At 37.9% G+C, this 20,763-nt stretch overlaps 1 protein-coding gene across 2 annotated transcripts in view; it reads left to right on the top strand.

The window, feature by feature from the left end:
• Positions 1 to 16: 16 nt before the first annotated feature.
• Positions 17 to 20,763, top strand: part of DCP1A (decapping mRNA 1A) — a 42,785-nt gene continuing 22,038 nt past the window's right edge. For both annotated transcript variants that reach the window (XM_088831985.1, XM_055414077.2), the window contains exons 1-3: positions 17 to 174; positions 2,723 to 2,763; positions 5,273 to 5,400. In XM_088831985.1, the coding sequence (XP_088688111.1) occupies positions 40 to 174; positions 2,723 to 2,763; positions 5,273 to 5,400 (304 nt within the window). In that variant the 5' untranslated portion in view covers positions 17 to 39. The remainder of the gene's footprint in view (positions 175 to 2,722; positions 2,764 to 5,272; positions 5,401 to 20,763) is intronic.

Below are 20,763 nucleotides of genomic sequence, written 5' to 3'. Positions count from 1 at the left end.
ACTCCGCCCCGCCAGAGGGGCTCGGCTCCGGAATTCAAGATGGAGTCGCTGAGTCGAGCTGGGCAAGAGATGAGCCTAGCGGCCCTGAAGCAACACGACCCCTACATCACCAGCATCGCAGACCTCACGGGCCAGGTCGCACTGTACACCTTCTGCCCCAAGGCCAACCAGTGGGTGAGTGCAGCCAGGCCGCTGAAGTCGCTCTCCCGGCCGCCGCCTCTTAAAGGGGCCGCGCCGACCGACCTGGGTAGGGGGCGATGCGGGAGGCCAGGGTGGCGGAGGCGAGGCCAGGGACTGGAGGAGAGCCTGGCCGGCGCCTGAGAGGTGTCGGCGCTGCTGGGAATTGGGTGAGAGGAGAGGAAAGTAGGTCCAGACATCCGGGGGGAAAGCTGATAGAGGGGAGGGTTGAAGGATTAGTCCCCAGGGGTCCAGTTCGAGGATGTGGGCGACCTGCCTTCTTTGCAGGTGTGTTGGAGGATATGAGACCGATGGGGTCAGAAAGATGCCTGTAAGATTGTCTGAAGCTTTGAGAGTTGTTAGATAAATTACATATACATAATCTATAAAGTAAACACCCCTCTCCCCCCAACAGATAAATCAGAACCCCCTTCGCAGGAGTTATTAGGATTTAAAGCTTGAAATCCAATTAGTTTCAGTTCTTGGAAAGGCGAGAGGGTGGGGATAAGTCCCGCATTTATCAAACTACACTGTGTTTCCAGAGTTTGGAAAAGATTTCAACGCACTTAGGAAAAGGGCTTGCGTGTTAATTTTGTTACCTTGAAACCTTTGGATAAGAGACCCCGTGTTTGTTTCAGCTATGCTGCCGGTGATGTCACCTCTGAATGCTCCCATCAGACTAAGTACTTTTTGTCTTTTTGCACGAGCGAGGTTGCGAAAAGTTACATTCAGTTAGTTCACTGATTTGTTAGCCTGTTTGAAGTTACGGTTGTTTACATGACAGAATTTCGAGACTTCCCTGGCGGTCCAGTGGGGACTTCCCGCTTCTACTGCAGGGGTCAAGAGTTCGATCCTTGGTCGGGGAACTAAGATCTAACAAGCCACGCAAGTGGCTAAACAAAATATAAATAAACGTAACATCATTTCCCTTAAAAATATGAATCTTGATTAACTCATTTAGCTATATAGGCTTTATTTAGAAAATCTGTAAATGTTTGTTGGATTGAATTAATAAAGGACTCACGTTCACGTTTCAATAAGAATTGAAGTCCTTGTACTAACAATACGGAAGGATTATTATAATATATCCTTTACAACATAATGCAGATACATGGGTTATATTTAATCATTAATTTTGTGAAAAATCATTTCGCATTTATAATCAGTTAAATCAGATGCAGAGAGTTTTCAAAGTCATCTTGCTTTACTTTGTATCTTCTTTCCTTCACCTCCTGGAATAGAAGGGGGTATGGCAAGCCACACAGAACAAAATTACAGATTTTTTTTTTCAAGTGTGACTGTTTTATTAGATATTGCTTTAGTTTAAATTGTTTTGGACTGTTTTTCTTTTCTTGCTTTATATATAAATTTTTGGAATGTGGATTGCAGACAAATGGTGAATATTTGGGGCATGGGCTTATTTCTAGTTTGTCACAGAATTCCAGTATTTTGGAATTTTAATTGTGCCATTCTTCTTTAAATACAAGCTGAAATAACCTGAATTGAAAACTAAGCTGCCATTATTCATTTGTATCATGGTAGTGATTTGTAACTTTACACAATTGTTTATTTGGGTAAGTTTTCTTTCATTGTGAAGCAATTGATTACCAGTTTCTTATATTAATAAAGTTTGAAAGGCAAGAAATACATAAGGAAAAATTCCATGATGATGCTTAAGTTAGAAATCAAGATGGTAAATATCTTTTAAAGTTCTTTTTTTCATCCCACCAAATTCAATTCTATATGACTAACATTTAAGTTTGCTAATAGTTTGCTGATTGCATTATACTCTTTAGATCCTATCTGGTCTGTGAACTGTAGACTAATTTTTTTTTTCTTTTTTAAAAACATTGTAACTGTTTAAAACCTAAATACAGTCTTGTCACAGCAAATGAAAGATGATGAATTGTACTTTCTTAATCAAAGCGTTTACTTTAAGCTAAAAAGTTTTAAATTATTTGTAAGAACTATACAAATTATACTAAGTATAATTTCAGTATTCATGATTCTTCAACAAAGTTCTAAGAATAACAAACTAATTGTGTTTGACAGTAGTTCTTAACTAACCACAAAATTTGCTACCCATGAAAATATGCCAAAATCTCCCAAGTGATGAAACAGTGTCCTGTAAGATAAAATTCCTTTTTTTTCTCCTACTAACTGTAATAAACTTTAAAGGTGAAGTAATGACTGTGTACGGACTTTGGCTTTAAAATTAAGAAATTTTGCTAAAACATTTTCGTTTTAAAAAATGAAAGCTAATTCTAGATTTTTTTCTCCTTTAAATTTTAAAAAAGAAAAGGAAAGTTACTGTAGATACAGCCATGTTGCTGGATAGAGTTGCATATCAATTAGCATGAGTCAGTAGACTAGAAAGGATACAAAAGAAACTGGTAACAGTAGTTTGTGGAGAGAGGCTTGACCTGTTCAGAGTAATTAATTTTAAAATAAATAAGTTGATCTTAAACGTGAAGTACTTCTCCATTGGGACAACTTGGGATTAGATTATGGGGGAAAAAACTAATTGACTCATTGTCTGTTGCAGGAGAAGACCGATATAGAAGGGACCTTATTTGTGTATCGAAGGTAAGCTTTTAAAAAAATTATTATTTTTTAATTTGATGGTGAACAATGTCATGTAGAGTGATTCAGCCCTATTGTAATTTGTCTTTGGAACTTTCCTGCTTGACCCTTCCAAGTATTCATTCATCCCTTGCTGTGAAATCTTAACCAAGTAATGTCCCTTCTTTGACAGTTCCCGTGATTCAGAATCAAACAGAACTTATTTAGGAACCAAGCAAAATAGAAAACATTTTGTAGTAATGAATGAATCTAAAACAGATGCCTTTCTCCTTCCCCCCATATTAGGAAAACAGAGATATGTAACTGAGAAAAAAATAATACAGGGACTAACTATTCTGTGATTACTGAACAAAAAGGTTATCTTCTAAGACTCTGGTTCTTTCCCCATTCCAACTATGAGTTGTGTACATAGTAATATGTATTTTTAGTTTGAGAGTCCTTTAGAAAGCCTGGATTACTCATAACTGCACATTTTTAACTTTCAACTTTTCTGCGAATTAATTGTCTTAAACATGATTGGTTTGTGAATTGCAGGTTTGGTTTTGTTTGGCAACTTTCTTGGCCTAAAGGCATTTGACAAGGGTATGTTAGTCATTGGAGTTTCTTGTTTTCCTGGATCCCTCTTAACTCTTGCTCTGATTGGGGTAGATGCCTTCTCTTGGTTTCTAAAGCTTAGGAAACTCAGCAGGATTACTGATACCTGGTTCTTTTCGTGTGTGTGTGTGTGTGTGTGGTAAATTATTGATGGATTGCAACAAGAATTTGTCAAATATTCTTCTAAATTGTGTTGTGCAGCTCTGAGATCTTGTCTAAAAAACACTGATTTTTTTTCTTCCTTAAAGTACTTAAAGTGCTTTAATGTTCAGTTCAGTTCAGTCACTCAGTCGTGTCCGACTCTCCGCGACCCCATGAATCACAGCACGCCAGGCCTCCCTGTCCATCACCAACTCCCGGAGTTCACTCAAACTCATGTCCACAGAGTCAGTGATGCCATCCAGCCATCTCATTCTCTGTCGTCCCCTTCTCCTCCCGCCCCCAACCTTTCCCAGCATCAGAGTCTTTTCCAGTGAGTCAACTCGCCGCATGAGGTGGCCAAAGTATTGCAGCTTCAGCTTTAGCATCAGTCCCTCCAATGAACATCCAGGATTGATCTCCTCTAGAATGGACTCTTTCTTTTTGACATTTTGTTCCTGTTACTCATCTTTCTCCAAGACCTTTACCCTTTACCTGGTAACATTCATTACCGATATAAATCTCTAGAAGCTCGTCTACTGTTATTAGAACCTTGGTACTTGGTAAGCACTTTCCTGGCCTTATTTTAACAGTGTGGATTCACCAATTACAGAAAAGGAAATTTAATTTAGTGACTTACTTGATTGAATAAAATTTATGGAAGCTTCCACCTGTATTGATTCCAATAAAAGGAGACCAGAGAGACTCTGTTTGGGAAATGTGAGAACATGTTATGGATGAAATGGATAAATATATACCAGATGTCAGAATGTCCCTTTGGAGAGAACTTAACACAGAAGAATCATGGATTTGGAATCAGAACACCTAAAAGCTGAATCCTGGTTATTATTTGTGTGACTTTGGGTGCAGGCCTGAATCATCCTAAGCTTGTTTTCTAATCTGTAGAATAGAATTCTAAAACCTCTCCATGTACACAGAGAAATGTGTCATATACAAGTGAGAAGTACCTAAAGGATTGTGTGCTGAATCACCCTGACATGGGAACCAAAGATGTTTCTTGTAGGAGTCAAAACATTTTCTTACTAGCTCAAGTCTTTCCATAGTTCTCCCATTTGATATAAGCATAATCATTGTGATGGTGGGCAATAATTATTGTAACCAGTCCTGTACAATATTTAAAATAAATGATATTTTTATTGAGCATATATTCACTAAGTATCTCCTATATGTCTTTCTTGGTACTTATCTGAAAAAAATAAGAATCCTATTTGCATGGTACAGTTTAGTGGAGAAGGATGATAAATACAAAAAATAGTGGTATGGAAAAAGAGAAGGGTTAGAGGTATTGAGCTTGGGAGCATTGAAAAGGGTAGTTCTGTAGCAGACCTCACTGAGAATGGGACATTTGTTCAGAGGTTTGTGGGAAATGAGATAACTGTAGATTGTGGGCAAGTAGCCCAGATAGAGGACTTTAGGTAGAAACATACCTATAGGAAGAATGGTAAGGAGTCCAGTGTGGCTGGAGCAGGAAGAGCAGGGAAGAAGCACAGGAGTTGAAGTCGGGGGGGGCACATATCACTTAAGACCTTGGGTGGGTGGCCTTAGTTAGGACCTTGGCCTTTATTCTGAGGGACAGTCCTCGAAAGCTCCTGAGATGGGGAGGGGTATGATCTGACTTAAATTTTTTGTTTATGATTTTAAGTGCTAATAATATCATATAATGCAGTATTCCATTCATTCTTTGAAATGGAACTAAAGAATAGATAATATTTCAGCACATTTAATGACTTCTTTTTTTTTGTCTTCTATTAAATCTAAGGTCAGCTTCACCTTACCATGGTTTCACCATTGTGAATCGACTGAATATGCACAATCTAGTTGAACCAGTGAATAAAGATTTGGAATTTCAGCTCCATGAACCATTTCTTCTGTATAGAAATGCAAGTTGTGAGTATCTATCTGTTAATTATAGTTCATGTGTTTGCCGCTTAATTGAGTGACTTTAGTTTCTGTAAGCACAGTGTTCTTGGAAATTCAGGGTACAATAAAAACTACGGTCTATACTCTTGTGGTTATAAGTGAGTCTCTTGCTAAGATCAGAGCTTTTGAATTGAACTTCTAAAATTGAAACACTCTTTTGTATACAGTAACTTGTTATTTTAGTAATAGTTATATTATTCTGTATAATTATATTACATTATATTCCTACTATTTGTTCTATGAAAATAAATTTCAAAAAAAAAATAAATTTCACCCTTTGTTTTTGTTGTAATATGTGTTACTGGCTGCCCATGCCACTGAGCAAAAGAACTTAAAGACAGATACTAATATTTCTGTGCACAAAGTACGTACTGCCTTTGGCCTGATTGTGGTATATTTCAGTCTGTTTATTTAGTTGAGTGTTGGATACAAGTGCTGGGCCAAGAGCTATTGTACTTTTAGGGTAGACAGGCCATTACGTCAGCTGAGACTCAGAGGTGAATGGCGGCTGCTTGGTTGGAGAGAGAGGATGTAACCCTTTTTGCTGCTTCCTAGTGCAGGGTCCTTTCAGGCATCTTACAGACACGAAAAATGGTTGGGTGTAGTCAGCAAAGCCAGATTGGCCTTTTTAAGAAGTAAATACTAAAAAGTACACCTGGTTCTTCTATTTCAATATGGGAATTGGAGGTATGAGTCTTTGGGAACAGAAGACAGACAATTTGTCTGGCATTGCTGGTAGGAATATCAGCACTGGTTCTGCTGGTAAGGGGACTGTGCTGCAGCCATCATCTGAGGAGACTGCTGGAAAGGCTTTGCTTCTAACTCAAAACCTAAAAGTATGAATTTCTTTCTAGTTACTTCACTTGAGTGTGAGGTAACTAGTATTGGGGGAATGTCTTCAATATAAAATGTTTAAAAAAAAAACCTACTAGAAAGTATGCATCTTTTCATTCCCTGAATGAGAAGTGACAAATCTTTGTTGAAACTAAAAGCCCCAAATTCTTCTCCCTAGCTCACTTTTAAGCAAAATAAAATCTATCTCTTGACTTTTCAGTAGACAATTTGTCCAGGTAATTATCGCTCTTAGTTTGAATGGATGGATTAATTTTAACTATTATTAACAGTAAGAATTATTTCAAATAGCTGTTTTCTTTATGCTGACTATTCTGTTAAAAGGGAAAGTCTGCAAAGCAGCGCAGATCCAATTTTTTATTTAAGGAAAATTGGTTTAATTCTGCTTTTTATTACCTGAAAACTTAATCTAGCTGTTGCCTCTAATATAAGTTTGATTAGTAAAGTAGTCTGCTACTGCTGCAGCCAAGTCACTTCAGTCATGTCCGAGTCTGCGACCCCATAGACGGCAGCCAACCAGGCTCCCTCATCCCTGAGATTCTCCAGGCAAGAACACTGGAGTGGGTCGCCATTTCCTTCTCCAATGCATGAAAGTGAAAAGTGAAAGTGAAGTCACTCAGTCGTGTCCAACTCTTAGCAACCCCATGGACTGCAACCTACCAGGCTCCTCCGTCCATGGGATTTTCTAGGCAAGAGTACTGGAGTGGGGTGCCATTGCCTTCTCCAAGTAGTCAGTAGGGGAAATTATCAGAGGCCCATGGACTTAATTACCATTTAGCGTAAGCCTGAAATGAATTGTATTGAACAAGTAAAGGTACCTATGAAGTTGAAGTGCAAGATAACATAAATAAAAATGAACCATGATTAACCAAAAAGTTTTTTAAAGTAATTTTTGTCGGAGTGTAGTTGATTTCTAGTGTTGTGTTGATTAACCAAAATGTAACCAATCAGAGTCTGAAATATCTGGAAATATCTCTATAATCCATGTGTGGAAGAAGTGAAGGCAAATTGTAAAGAAAAAAGGCTAATGTTTTATTTTGTGAAAATCTATCAAATTTCTCATGTGTTACTTGGGATCAGTGCTATAAGTTTTACCACACTATAGTGTCATAGATTGATTTGCTGTAATGATAAGACCTGAAATCATCAGGAGTGTTTCTTACATTAATTAGAATATTCTTGAGGGGGATAGTGCACTAATGCTTTTTATTGTAGAAAGATTTTCAACAAAAGGTTGAAACAAAGGTTTCCTTAGTTAAACATAAGACTCACTTAACCTAGATCATTCCACTTCTCTGTTAATTGAGGCACTGATTTATTTCTTAAGGGCCTAACAGTTTCTGGTATTGCTAATTAGATATTCAAGAGCACATCAGTTTGTTTTTAAGCCAGAGAAAAGCCTGTAAAGGTCAAGAACAATACTGTGGATATATTAGAAATAGTCTAGAAGAAGAGCGTGGGGAAAGTATTTAGAGGCCTTTCTGTACTGGGGAGAAGTGACAGGGCAGCATAAAGTGATTCTGAGAGTGTTAAAGCCTCTGCTGAGTATGTTTTGTCTCCCTAGTCTTAAAAGTATCGAGTAGTCTTGTCAGGTCAGCAAGCTACTGAATTGTTTAGGGATTTGTTCTTTAAATAAAAAGTTAATTAGTGTCTGATATGTATACAGGTAATTATACATATTCTGTAGCTGTTCTGTCATTTTCTCATAGGAAATACCACCAAGACACCTGACCCATTTTATTCCAGCTGCACCCTCAGATCCAGCCTCTTCCTCTTAAATCAGTTTTTAGAGTTAGATAGAAGATAAAATATCTCAAGATAGAATATTGAGCTATAACTTTTTCCAGTTCTAACTTTTTTTGGGGGGCGGGGGGCATGCACTGAGTGGCTTGTAGGATCTTAGTTCTCCAATCAAGGATGAAATTCAGACCCACAGCAGTGAGAGCACAGAGTCCTAACCACTGAACTGCCAGGGAGTTCCCTAGTTTTTCTTTAACACCCCACCCCACCATCCCAAGAGAAAGGTAAAATCTTACAAAGGAAATACTTGCACCTGCTAGAAGTTTAGCTTTGGTGATTCTCTTGCACCTTTTGGAAACAGCTTATTTTTATACCTTTTGCCAGCCACAAGACCCCAATAAGGGTTGAGGAGACTGCAGATTCTGTAGTTACTAAGCGAAAATTATATTCCCAACACCTTATTTCTGATTCCCCACTTACAGATGAGGAAACAAGAGTCCCAGAGAAGTTAAGAAACTTGCTCAAGAGTCAACGAAGTTTATAAGTAACAGGCAGAAGTCAAATCTAGGTCTCTTGAGCTTCAAAATAAATGTTCTTTCTACTTTGCTACAACAGTAAAATAACTTATTCCATCAGTCCACTCTCTAGAGCAGTGCTGTCCTGTAGACCTCTGTGATGATGGAAATGCTCTGTATTGATACTGTCCCATATAGTAGTCACCAGTCAGCCACATGTGACTGTGGGACACTTAAAATGTGGCTGGTGCAGCCAAGAAAAAACAGATTTTTAAAGTATATTGAATCAATTTGCATTTAAATAGCCATATGAGACTAGTGGCTACCATATTGGACACCAGAGTTCTGAAGCATCGATCCATGCAGAAACATACTTGGGCAGCTTTAGATTTGTATGCCTCTCATTTAATCATTTCTTCTTAAAATTTACAAATGATTTCTAGATGCAAGGGCTGCAGAAGATATCCCTGAGGGTGGGTTTGCCATGGTAACACTCTTTGCTGTGGAATTTAATTTGCAGAAAAGAATTCTATTCTAGGCTTTGCCATTTTCCCAACTATAACTTTGGATAAATCACTTAAACCACTGATGTGACCTGCTTATCTTAAGAAAGCATCATATATGTAAAGGTAATTTGTCAGGCACTTACAGATTAAAATATTATAGACTCTGTCTCTATCTTGGACTTAAACCAAGTGGTCTTATTAGTGAAAGATCTTAAAGGCTTTATTATCCAGGTCCCCTAATGAGTTGTATATTAGTAAATTAGGAAGATATCAGCCCATCAACCTAGGGAGATGACAGGCAAGCTTATCTACCTCAATCTGTACTATGAACTAGAGGGAAGATTCCCCCCCTAAAAATTGTAGCCAGAGGCCTCTCTCATATTTCAGATTTGAGATTCAAGTTATAATATTCATTTGGTGTAATTTCTTACCCAGGCCAAAAAATTAACATAAAATTGATTCTCACCTGTTGAATACTCTAGAACACTTGGCAAAAGCAAATGCAAAACTTTTTTGGAGAGAATATTCTTAATCAAAATTGCCCCAGGATCTTACTGGTAAGCCTCATGGTCCAAAAATTACAATATATACAAAGACATAATTCACAGTCGGTAAAGCATATGGTAAAACAAACAGCCAGCCCTTCCCAGAAATTTTGGTTAATAATATGCTCAGTTTGAGACTTTAATGGATAGGAATATCAGATGTAGATTATAAAATAAAGTGACAAGTAGATTTGAAAAATAGCTAAGTAAAACTTTCTAGAAATTAAAATTTTAGTTGTTGAAGTAAACTCTCTACCTGATTTAACAGTTAATTTATAAAGACTGAAAAGAGAATTGGGTACCTGGAAGAGACATCTGAGGAAATTATCCAGAATGCAGTCCAGAAAGGGGAAAAATGGAAAACTTGACAGAGAGCAAAGGGTTGGAAAGTCTTAGAAAGTTTAACATATGACAGAGAAGAATTTCAGAATGATAAAATATGTAGAGGGGGAATTTTTTTTTTTAAGAGGGAATATTTAAGGAGATTATAACAGAATTTTCCGGAATACATGAAAGACATAAGTCTCGAATTTAGGCAATAAAATAAGGCCCCAAGCAAAATAAATAGAAATAAATACAGACTTGAACACAGGGCAAAATAAATACAGACCTGGATCAAAGGCAAAGACGTAAGCAGCCAAAGCTGCTTGAGATTTATTATTTAGGAAGAGCGTCAGTTAGACTGACAGCATATTTAATTACAGCTACTGAGTTTAGAAGACAAAGGAATTTTATTTTCAGAGTACTAAAGGAAAAAAAAATTAACCATCAATTTAGTAATTCAAGAGAGCAAACTAAGACATTTTTCAACAAAAACAGAAGTTAACTCCAGCAGACCTTTGTCATATGTGCTTCCAAAGCAGTACTGTATGGTAGCAATTGAACCTTTGAAATGTGCCTAGTACAACTGTTTTTAACTATAAGTTCTTAGTTTAGTCAATTTATTTTTACAGTGCCGCTCTAAAGGCTATAGTTAAGAAAGAAAAAAAGTGAATACAGAAGTAATTAGGTTTAAGCAACAGTAAAACAAAATAAGCATTGACTGTATAAAAAAATAAAATGCCTAGCTTGAGTTAGAGGTACTAAAAAGCTAAAGCAAAAATATCACACAGCAATAATGTAAGATAAAAACTTTCCAAACTGAAAAATTACGAAGACTGAGGTGAGGGTAAATAAATTGATGACCAGTAGACTTGTAAGTCAAGCTATGTTTTGATCAAAAGATTCAGGGTAATCACTGCAGAACAGAAATAGGATGTCTTAGTTTTAAACCAGTACAAATTGAGATAGAAAAGTAAATAGATACTATGGGAAATAGCCCAGTTCTAATAAAATGGCAGAAATAAATAAACCAGTAATTAAAACAAATGTTAAGCGAACTATATTTGACAGTTAAAAGAGATTCTGAGATTGGATAAAGATACAGAATTTGCCAATAATGCTATTTTCAAAAAGCTTAAAACTCCAAAGCCAGGAAAAGTTGAAAGTAAAGGATAGGATGATACATGTCAGGTAACTATTAGCGAAACAAGACTGATGTAGCTGTATTAATCACATGTCGTAGAATCTGTGGTAGGAAACATCAGGAATAAAAGTTATCCCATAATGACAAAAGAAGTAAATCGCCTACAAGAAAAAACAGTTCTAAACGGATGTGTACCTTGTATTTATCAGCATTACACATCAAATATTTAAAATCCATAATTATAGTGGGAAATATAAACAGACCACCTCAGTAATTAACAGATAAGGCAGATTTAGTGAGGTTATGGGATAGTTAAACAACACAGTTAGACTTGGTCTAATGGACAAAGGAAAAAACCCTGCTTATAACAGTTCAAGAATTTGCATTCTTTTCAAGTATGTATAGAATTTTTTTAAATTATCATACATAGGTAGGAATTGCAGCAGAGCAGATCAACAAAACAAAAGCTCTCCCCTAATGACCTGATTGATCCAACAGCAAGAAGAGGAGAGACATAAATGACAATATTAGGAAGGAATAGCATATACTATGTATATATATATATATATATATATATATAGCAACTGAGGATAGAGAATAAGAAACCACTGTAAAGAACTTTTGCATAGAAGTTTAAAATTTGGGTTATATAGACAATTTCCTGGGAAAAAAACAGTGTAACAAAACTTAGGAGTAAATGGATTCAGTAAAATAATTGGGTCAGTAGTTTTAAAATTTCTTCCATCTCATCTAAAAAGAATGCTGAGAAGAATGTTTTCTCCAGTTCAGTAAGTGGTACTAAACTAATTGTCCATATAGCAATGGGCCTCTGAAAAAGTAACTATAGGATCTTCACATTTCTGATCTTAACCACAGGAACACTTATCTCCATAGAAAGGAAATCGAGCTTCATATTATCCACTATTCCTTCAGGCATTTGGCGAGCATTGGCTTCAAGCAACAGAACCTCACTAAGTACATTTGTCTTAAAAGGTGCTTTCCCCCAAGACCAGTGTCGGGTACTTTCATTTTCATTTCTGTGGGTATCTTTCAGGGTTAACATGGTAACCTGGAATTTGTTGTGTATATATATGTATATGTACTTGTGACTTAATTATGAGATGTCAAGACTAACATGCACACAGAGTAAAATAATCACTTCCCTTTTGGTTAAAACCACCATCACACACTTGTCTTAGGACAGAATAAAGTTTGATGTGAGAAGAGAGGGGACTTTAAGGCATAGACACCCTGTAACCAGCTCAACAGCAATAGCAGATCACCACACCAGGAACAATTGAAAATAAAAATCTTATTACTGTTTAATATTTTGAAAAACTTACCTCCAAAAATCTGTGTGAAGTACCCTTTCGTTTCCACTTCACTCGTCACTTTTCCTTTATATCGAGCATCAGTCTCTTGATATAGAGCATTTTTAATTAAAATTAGATCACTAGAAAAAGCAGGGAGATTCATTTCCATAGCGTTGAAAATGTAGCTGCCAAATGGTAAGTTTTATTAGAAGAAATACTGTAGTGTGTACATTTGTTTTTCTTGGTCTCTGCTTGGCCTTGCTCAGTTCAAGGGCAAGAGCAGTAGAGATGCTAGGTGGCTGTTGGCATTTGGTGCAGATCTTCAAACTTAAAGCACAATACAGGAAATTTCCTTGCAAGAGTAGTTTTACAGTTTGGCAACTCCAAAAATGTGAGTTCTACCACCAGGCTAAAAGAAGACTTTATGAACAGTTTCTAAAGTTCCACAGCCCGTACTTTGTGATCTTTGAGTCCAGTACACACTGCTTCTTACGTAGCTTGAAGAGAGGCAGGCAGCCTTCCCCCATCATCAGCAGCTGCTGCGGCTGGTATGATTCTGCAATCAGCGTTAAGAGGAAGAAATCTTTGGCGCTGCATTCGTCTGGCCTTCTGAACCAAGATAAAGAAAGAGCCTTGCTGTTGTCACATAACGTAGACTGAAGAGGAAAAACACCATGAAAACAGTGACTTAGACTCCAGGGTTGACCTGGTGACACTGTTAGGTCAGACATATCAAAAATCTTTAATGCTCCCTAGCTGTTGGAGGTCGCTGCTTAGTGTTCCAATAGAGCATCCATCAGGTACCTTCTTGTTAACTTGAGTCCGTGAACAGTTGAGAATTTCCAAAGCAGATTCTTTTCTTTTTGTCCAATTACTGGCTTCCCCCTGCCCCCAGTAGTGTTTTCAGGTGAAAGCAATTTTTATCATGTATTATCTTAATTGTAAAGATTTTAAAAGTTGACCATGTATGCTCTGTTCATGGCAAGTGCTATGCGGCAATAGTGACGATAAATCCTAAAAGCAGAGGTGAAATCCTAGTATGATTCTCTGTTTTATTCAGGGTTACCCATCACTACAGAGTAAAAAGTTTATAAATAGGAATCATCACTTGTGATATTCTTGGGTTTATTTTCCTAGGCCCCAAAAAAGTTTAGTGGTCATTTCATATGTCTGAATCCTATACGGAAATTACAGTTAAAAGGAACTGTGGAAGCAGTGTTGCTGGTAAATATTTTTGGACTTGATTTAGAGAAGGGTACCAAATTTAAAAATAAAGAGCTTGCAGAATAGCATTTTTAATTTCCTGGAAGAAGTCTTTTAATCAATGTTTACTAAATAGACATAATTTAAATTTTAGAAAGTGGGCTCTTTTTCTGCCCTGTTAGTGTTCAGTGGTGTTTAAGTCTGTCTACTTTTTGGCCCCCAAAAGTTAAGCTGCTGCTACAACCCAGTTACACTTAGCAGCCCTACTTATAGATGCCCAGCATTTCCTCACCTGCCTATTTGCCACCTACCACACTGTTGTGTTGTAATCCCAGGTCCAGCCGTCTTTGGCTCTGCAACGTTTCACCTGTATGTGTGTATTCTAACCTCCACCCCAGAGACTTTCTCTTCTGTCTCTTTCCCAACCTTTTGATATTTCTATGGAGCCACCAGGCTTATTCTTATCTTAAAGGAAATGACCTGTCAAAGCAAATTGTTTTTTCACTTGTCAGGGCATGCTTATGTATATGTCATCTATTCTGTTCTTACAGTCCTTTTGTAATCAGAAGAGTCTTCCTTATTCCAGAGTCAGTATTTTTGGTTATGTTCAAAGTGCATTTTGTTGTGTTTGTTTCCTGGTCTAGAGGATCTTTGTCGGTGCCATCTTCAGAAATGTTATAAGTCATAACACCATTGTCAAAAGCTTTATCAAACCCCCTTTTCAGCTTGGCAGCATACTGAGAACATCTGCAGCCTCCTCAGATCCTTTTAGAAAGTAGGTCAGATCTAACTAATAAATGAATCAAAAAGACAGCACGTGCATGAAAGTGGTCCCCAGCTCTGTTTTAGTGACATTTTACCAGATTGCTAGAAGTCTCAAGGGATTTTGTAAGGGCTCCAAATTAATTTGGATTTTCCTGACCTCGTGTGTGTCATACACCACTCCTGATGAGAAGCAGAATGAGGTATAAGATCAGATCATAATTGGCTGCTGAATCTTCAAACAGGACTCTCCAGGGAAACAGATGACTTGCCCTTCAGCTTTTGAAAATTTCTCAGCATTAAATAATCCAACAATTTGATCTTTGTCAGTTGCACTTTTCATACGTTCAGAAGAAGAGGGCTGTCATTTGAGAAGCAAGGGAAACAGTCAATTTTGAATATGCTTTTCTGCATTTTGACATTTTTTATGGAAGTACAACATAAAGGTATTTAAAGGTCCTGTCACACCCCCTAACTCTTCAGTGACAGCGTGACTGATTGGGACAGTGGTTAACAGCCATCATATGTGGTGGGTATCCAGTAACTGAATAGTTTGCTTTCATCTTCAGAAAAGATGATGCCATTATTATTGACCATAGCAATATTGTACTGTATTGCCAAATGTCTAAATCCTCTGTGGCATAATTAATCAAGGAAAATTATTTCAGGATGTTTTAGCAAGCAGATGGTTGGCAGAGTATGTTGGGCCTTAGAGTGTAAGTTCCCTTGAGGGAAGAGTACTTAGCTTTGGTCTTCCGTGGTTCTGGCTATCTGGTGGACTTGTCTGTCTTTGCTCACGGTGACAGCGACAGGCTCAGTGGCAGCTCCCTGGGCCTCCTTGCCAGTTGCATGCACTGAGCATCTGATATGTTGGCAGACAGAGCTGATTCTTGGACGCGTGTCTGAACCTCTGCATGTCTGCTTTTGGCAGAATTGAGTGTGACTCTTATCCTTTACCCATTAAGCTATCATTATGGCTTCCTTATCTCTGTTTCTTCTGCAGCATGCCTTTGAAAGTGTTTGACTCTTTTTTGGGAGTTTATTTGATAATGCACAAATGTGGAAAATGTGCATCTTATTTCTAATATAGTGTATTTCTTCAAAGGAAAGAGAGTGGGACTTTAGGTAAAGATTTGTCAAGAGTAAGTCAACAGCTCTGGTGGACTTATTTTAATTATTGATATGGAATTCTTTCCTAAGAGTTTGGTTTACAAACCCCTCTATGAAAACTTAAATGCCTCTGCTTAGCCCCCTCAAAATGTTGTGTGTTCATTTCTGAGCCTGATGTATTGCATATCATCCTTGTGTCCATTAGAGAAAAATTAGTGTCTTTTGTATTTGGTCTCTTGTGTTTTGTGTGTTCTGTAGCCAGGTCAGAAGAGGCATATTAGAGAAAGGTGATTGTGTGTAATTGCCATAAATGGAGTTTTTTCAGAGCCCCAATCCTATTTACTAGGGGTCAGCAAAGAGTTTTTAGACTTGAAATCCACAGAAGGCATAACTCATAAATTGGACTTTGTCAGAATTAAACCTTTTTCTCTAGAAGGGTCTGATGAAGAGGATGAAAAAAAAAAAAGAGCTATTGACAAAAGAGAAAATATTTTCAAACCATATCTGACAAAGAATTGGTTTCTTGAATATATGAAGAATTCTCAACTGAACAGTTTAGAAAACAATCCATTGGGGCAAAATATATGAATAGACATTTGATTAAAGAGGATATATAGATGACAAGCACATGAAAAGACATTCTGTATTATTAGCCATTAGGGAAATGTAAATTAAAACCACCATGAGATACCACTACACACCTATCAGAATGAGTAATATTAAAAATAGAACAGCAAATGCTGGCAAGGATGCAGAAAGACTAAATGGCTCATCCATTGTTGGCAGGAGTGTAAAACTGGAAAACAGCGTAACAGTTTTTTTTTTTAAGCATGCAATTACTATGACTCAGTAACTATACTTTTGGACATTTAACCCGGAAAAATGAAAACTTAGGTTCACAAAAACCTATACACAAACATAGCAGCCTTATGCATAATAGCCCCAAAGTGGAAACACTGCAGATGACCTTCAGTGGATAAATGGTTAAATAAACTGGTACATCCAGACCCAGAAATACTACTCAGCAAAAAATAGGAGAGCAACTGTTGATGCAAGTAACAACTGTAGATGAATATCCAGAGAGTTACATTGAATCGGAAAAGTAACTCTCAAGAAGTTGCATCCTCTGTGATTCCATTTGTAATACATTTCTCGAAATGGCAACATTATAATATAGAAATAGAGAGATCAGAGTGTTTGCCAGGGGTCAGAGATGGGGGAGGGGTACCAAGGGAGATGGGTGTGGCCATCAAAGGGCAACAGGGGTCTCTATGGCAAAAGAAATGTTTTGTATCTTGATTGTATCCATGTCAGTAATCTGGCTGTAATATTATAGTTTTACAAAATGTTACTGTTGGAAGAAATAAAGGGCACACAGCATCTCTGTTTATTTTTTACAATATGTATGAAGTTACAATTGTTTCAAAACTGAAAGTTTAATTTAAAAAAATAAAAACATACCTACCCTTCTTGTGCCAGAGTCATATGAAATGGAATGCAGCCTGGGATATGCTGTGTCACAGTGGGTACACCTGGTAGCAATGAGCCATGCCTGTCTATGTGTTTACTTTAACTTATGTTTTCAGTATTTCTAGTCTCAGTTCAGTTCAGTCACTCAATTGTGTCCGACTCTTTGTGACCCCACAGACTGCAGCATGCCAGGCCTCCCTGTCCATCACCAACTCCTAGAGTTTATTCAGATTCATGTCCATTGAGTTGGTGATGCCGTCCAGCCATCTCATCTTCTGTCATCCACTTCTCCTCCTGCCTTCAATCTTTGCCAGCATCGGGGTCTTTTCCAATGAGTCAGCTCTTCCCATGAGGTGGCCAAAGTATTGGAGTTTCAGCTTCAACATCAGTCCTTCCAATGAATACTCAGGACTGATCTCCTTTAGAATGGACTGGTTGGATCTCCTTGCAGTCCAAGGGACTCTCAAGAGTCTTTTCTAACACCACAGTTCAAAAGCATCAATTCTTCGGCGCTCAGCCTTCTTTATAGTCCAACTCTCACATCCATACACGACTACTGGAAAAACCATAGCCTTCACTCAACGAACCTTTGTTGGCAGAGTAATGTCTCTGCTTTTTAACATGCTGTCTAGGTTGGTCATAACTTTCCTTCCAAGGAGTAAACAAGTGTCTTTTAATTTCATGGCTGCAGTCATCATCTGCAGTGACTTTGGAGCCCAAGAAAATAAAGTCTGCCACTGTTTCCCTACCTATCTGCCATGAAGTGATGGGACCGGATGCCATGATCTTAGTTTCCTGAATGTTGAGCTTTAAGCCAACTTTTTCACTCTCCTCTTTCACTTTCATCAAGAGGCTCTTTAGTTCTTCACTTTCTGCCATAAGTGTAGTATCATCTGCATATCTGAGATTATTGATATTTCTCCCAGCAATCTTGATTCCAGCTTGTGCTTCATTCAGCCCAGCGTTTCTCATGATGTACTCTGCATATAAGTTAAATAAGCAGGGTGACAGTGTACTCCTTGGCGTACTCCTTTTCCTGTTTGGAACCAGTCTGTTGTTCCATGTTAAGTTCTAACTGTTGCTTCCTGACCTGCATACAGATTTCTCAAGAGGCAGGTCAGGTGGTCTGGTATTCCCATCTCTTTCAGAATTTTCCACAGTGTATTGTGATCCACACAGTCAAAGGCTTTGGCATAGTCAATAAAGCAGAAATAGATGTTTTTCTGGAACTCTTTTGCTTTTTTGATGATTCAGCAGATGTTGGCAATTTGATCTCTGGTTCTTCTGCCTTTTCTAAAACCAACATTAACATCTGGAAATTCACGGTTCACGTATTACTGAAGCCTGGCTTGGAGAATTTTGAGCATTACTTTGCTAGCGTGTGAGATGAGTACAGTTGTGTGGTAGTTTGATCATTCTTTGGCATTGCCTTTCTTTGGGATTGGAATGAAAACTGACTTTTTCCAGTCCTTTGGCCACTGCTGAGTTTTCCAAATTTGCTGGCATATTGAGTGCAGCACTTTCACAGCATCATCTTTCAAGATTTGAAATAGCTCAACTGGAATTCCATCACCTCCACTAACTTTGTTCGTAGTGATGCTTCCTAAGGCCCGCTTGACTTCACATTCCAGGATGTCTGGCTCTAGGTGAGTGATCACACCATCGTGATTATCTGGGTCATGAAGATCTTTTTTGTACAGTTCTTCTGTGTATTCTTGCCACCTCTTCTTAATATCTTCTGCTTCTGTTAGGTCCATACCATTTCTGTCCTTTATCGAGCCCATCTTTGCATGAAACGTTCCCTTGGTATCTCTAATTTTCTTGAAGAGATCTCGTCTTTCCCATTCTATTGTTTTCCTTTTATTTCTTTGCACTGATCCCTGAGGAAGGCTTTCTTATCTCTCCTTGCTGTTCTTTGGAACTCTGCATTCAAATGGGTATCTCTTTCCTTTTCTCCTTTGCTTTTCGTTTCTCATTTTTTCACAGCTATTTGTAATGCCTCTTCAGACAGCCATTTTGCTTTTTTTGCATTTCTTTTTCTTGGGAATGGTCTTGACCCCTGTCTCCTGTACAGTGTCACGAACCTCTGTCCGAGGTTCATCATGCACTCTGTCTATCAGATCTAGTCCCTTAAATCTATTTCTCACTTCCACTGTATAGTCCTAAGGGATTTGATTTAGGTCATACCTGAATGGTCTAGTGGTTTTCCCTCCTTTCTTCAATTTAAGTCTGAATTTGGCAGTAAGGGTCCTCCTTATGCAAGAAGTATTTACGTGTACAACACAGGCAATCTAGCCAAAATTGTATAGTAACTATAAATGGAAAGTAACCTTTAAAATTGTATAAAAAAGTAAAAGTAAAAATATATTTGAGAAGTATTTATATTTATATTCTTTATAATAAAGTTCCATCTATCCATCCACCAGGTTTTTCTCTATGTTTTTATTGAAGTATAGTTGATTTACAGTGTTATATTAATTTCTGCTATTTGGCAAAGTGAGTCAGTTATACACATATATGCATTCTTTTCTATATTTTTTATATATCCTATTTTTTTAATATATCCTGGCTTATCTCAGGATATTGCATATACAGTAGGACCTTTTGTTTATTATTCACCACTGTTTTGGGGAGCTTTCTTAGCCATGATCACCATATTGGGAATAAAAGATTGGAAAAGAAGTGTGATATGGCGCTCACCCTGGGCACTTCCATTTCACGTGTGAGTAGAGTTGATCATAGAAGGTTCTGGGGTGGGTGTTTGATTTTAAAGCTTTGTTTTACCATAACATGGTATTAATTTTATATTTTTTAATTTCAAGAGACTCAAAGGTTCTGGTGTTTCATTTTGGAATGTGGTTTAATGCAGTTTTCACTAATTTTTCTCTCCACATTTGACTGTCAATTTGGAAGGCATTTGTAGTTAGTTACCAAGTGAAGAAAAATAAAACCTAAAAGTTGCAGGTTAAATTTTATCCAGAGACTTTTCTGAGAACTAAGGCCTAGGGGATAGGCTCAGATAACTCTGAAGAAGGCTGTGAAGAGATGAGGGAGGAGCCAGGGTGTATAGGAGTTTTTGCTGAAAACATGCAGTCAAACATCGAAATATTACTGCTGATCACCAAAATCAGATACTGCAGGTTAGCGACTTTTGTGCTTTTCTCTGTGCGGGTACATGCAAGAGACTGGGCTCGTTGAAATTCTTCCTTAGGTAGGCATCTTAGACACAGCTGTCCAGGGCCGTAGTATCCAAAGCACATCGCTCTCTGTCTCCATCCTGAATTTCCCGTAGCACTCACCGTGGGGGCGCTGCAGTGGCTGATGGCTTGCCAGCAGGGAAGGACAGCATTCCTTATTTCCTGGAATGGTAGACACCATTCCCTTTCCACACAATCATTGTTGTTCCTTAGTTTGTCGTGTGTATCTTAGTTGCAGAGTCGTGTCCGACTCTGTGCGACCCTACGGGCTGTAGCCTGCCAGGCTCCTCTGTCCATGGAATTTTCTGGGCAAACATACTGGAGTGGGTTGCCATTTCCTATTCCAGGCAGGGAATCTTCCTGACCCAGGGATCAAACACTAGTCTCTTGTGTCTCCTGCATTGGCAGGCAGTCTTTACTAATGTGCCACCTGGAAACTCCTAGTTTAATTGGCGGCATTTGTTCCCTTGCTAATACATAAAATAATAACGTATCTTATAGTTTAGTGTCATCTTAAGCTCAGTGAGATCTGATAATGATGTTTAAAACCAACTATCTCTATACTTTACCTGGCCCAACTTTGTTAATTTATTATTAACATTTTGTGGGGAGGCTTTTTTTTTTTCTTTAGAGGAACTGTTAACAGTTTGAG

The sequence above is a fragment of the Moschus berezovskii genome, chromosome 24 (genome assembly GCF_049115385.1).
Source record: "Moschus berezovskii isolate FMDL1 chromosome 24, NW_MosBer_1.0, whole genome shotgun sequence".
In the NCBI taxonomy this organism is placed as follows: domain Eukaryota; kingdom Metazoa; phylum Chordata; class Mammalia; order Artiodactyla; family Moschidae; genus Moschus; species Moschus berezovskii.
Note: the sequence above shows the minus strand (reverse complement) of the source record. Positions and strands in the feature narration are given on the sequence as shown.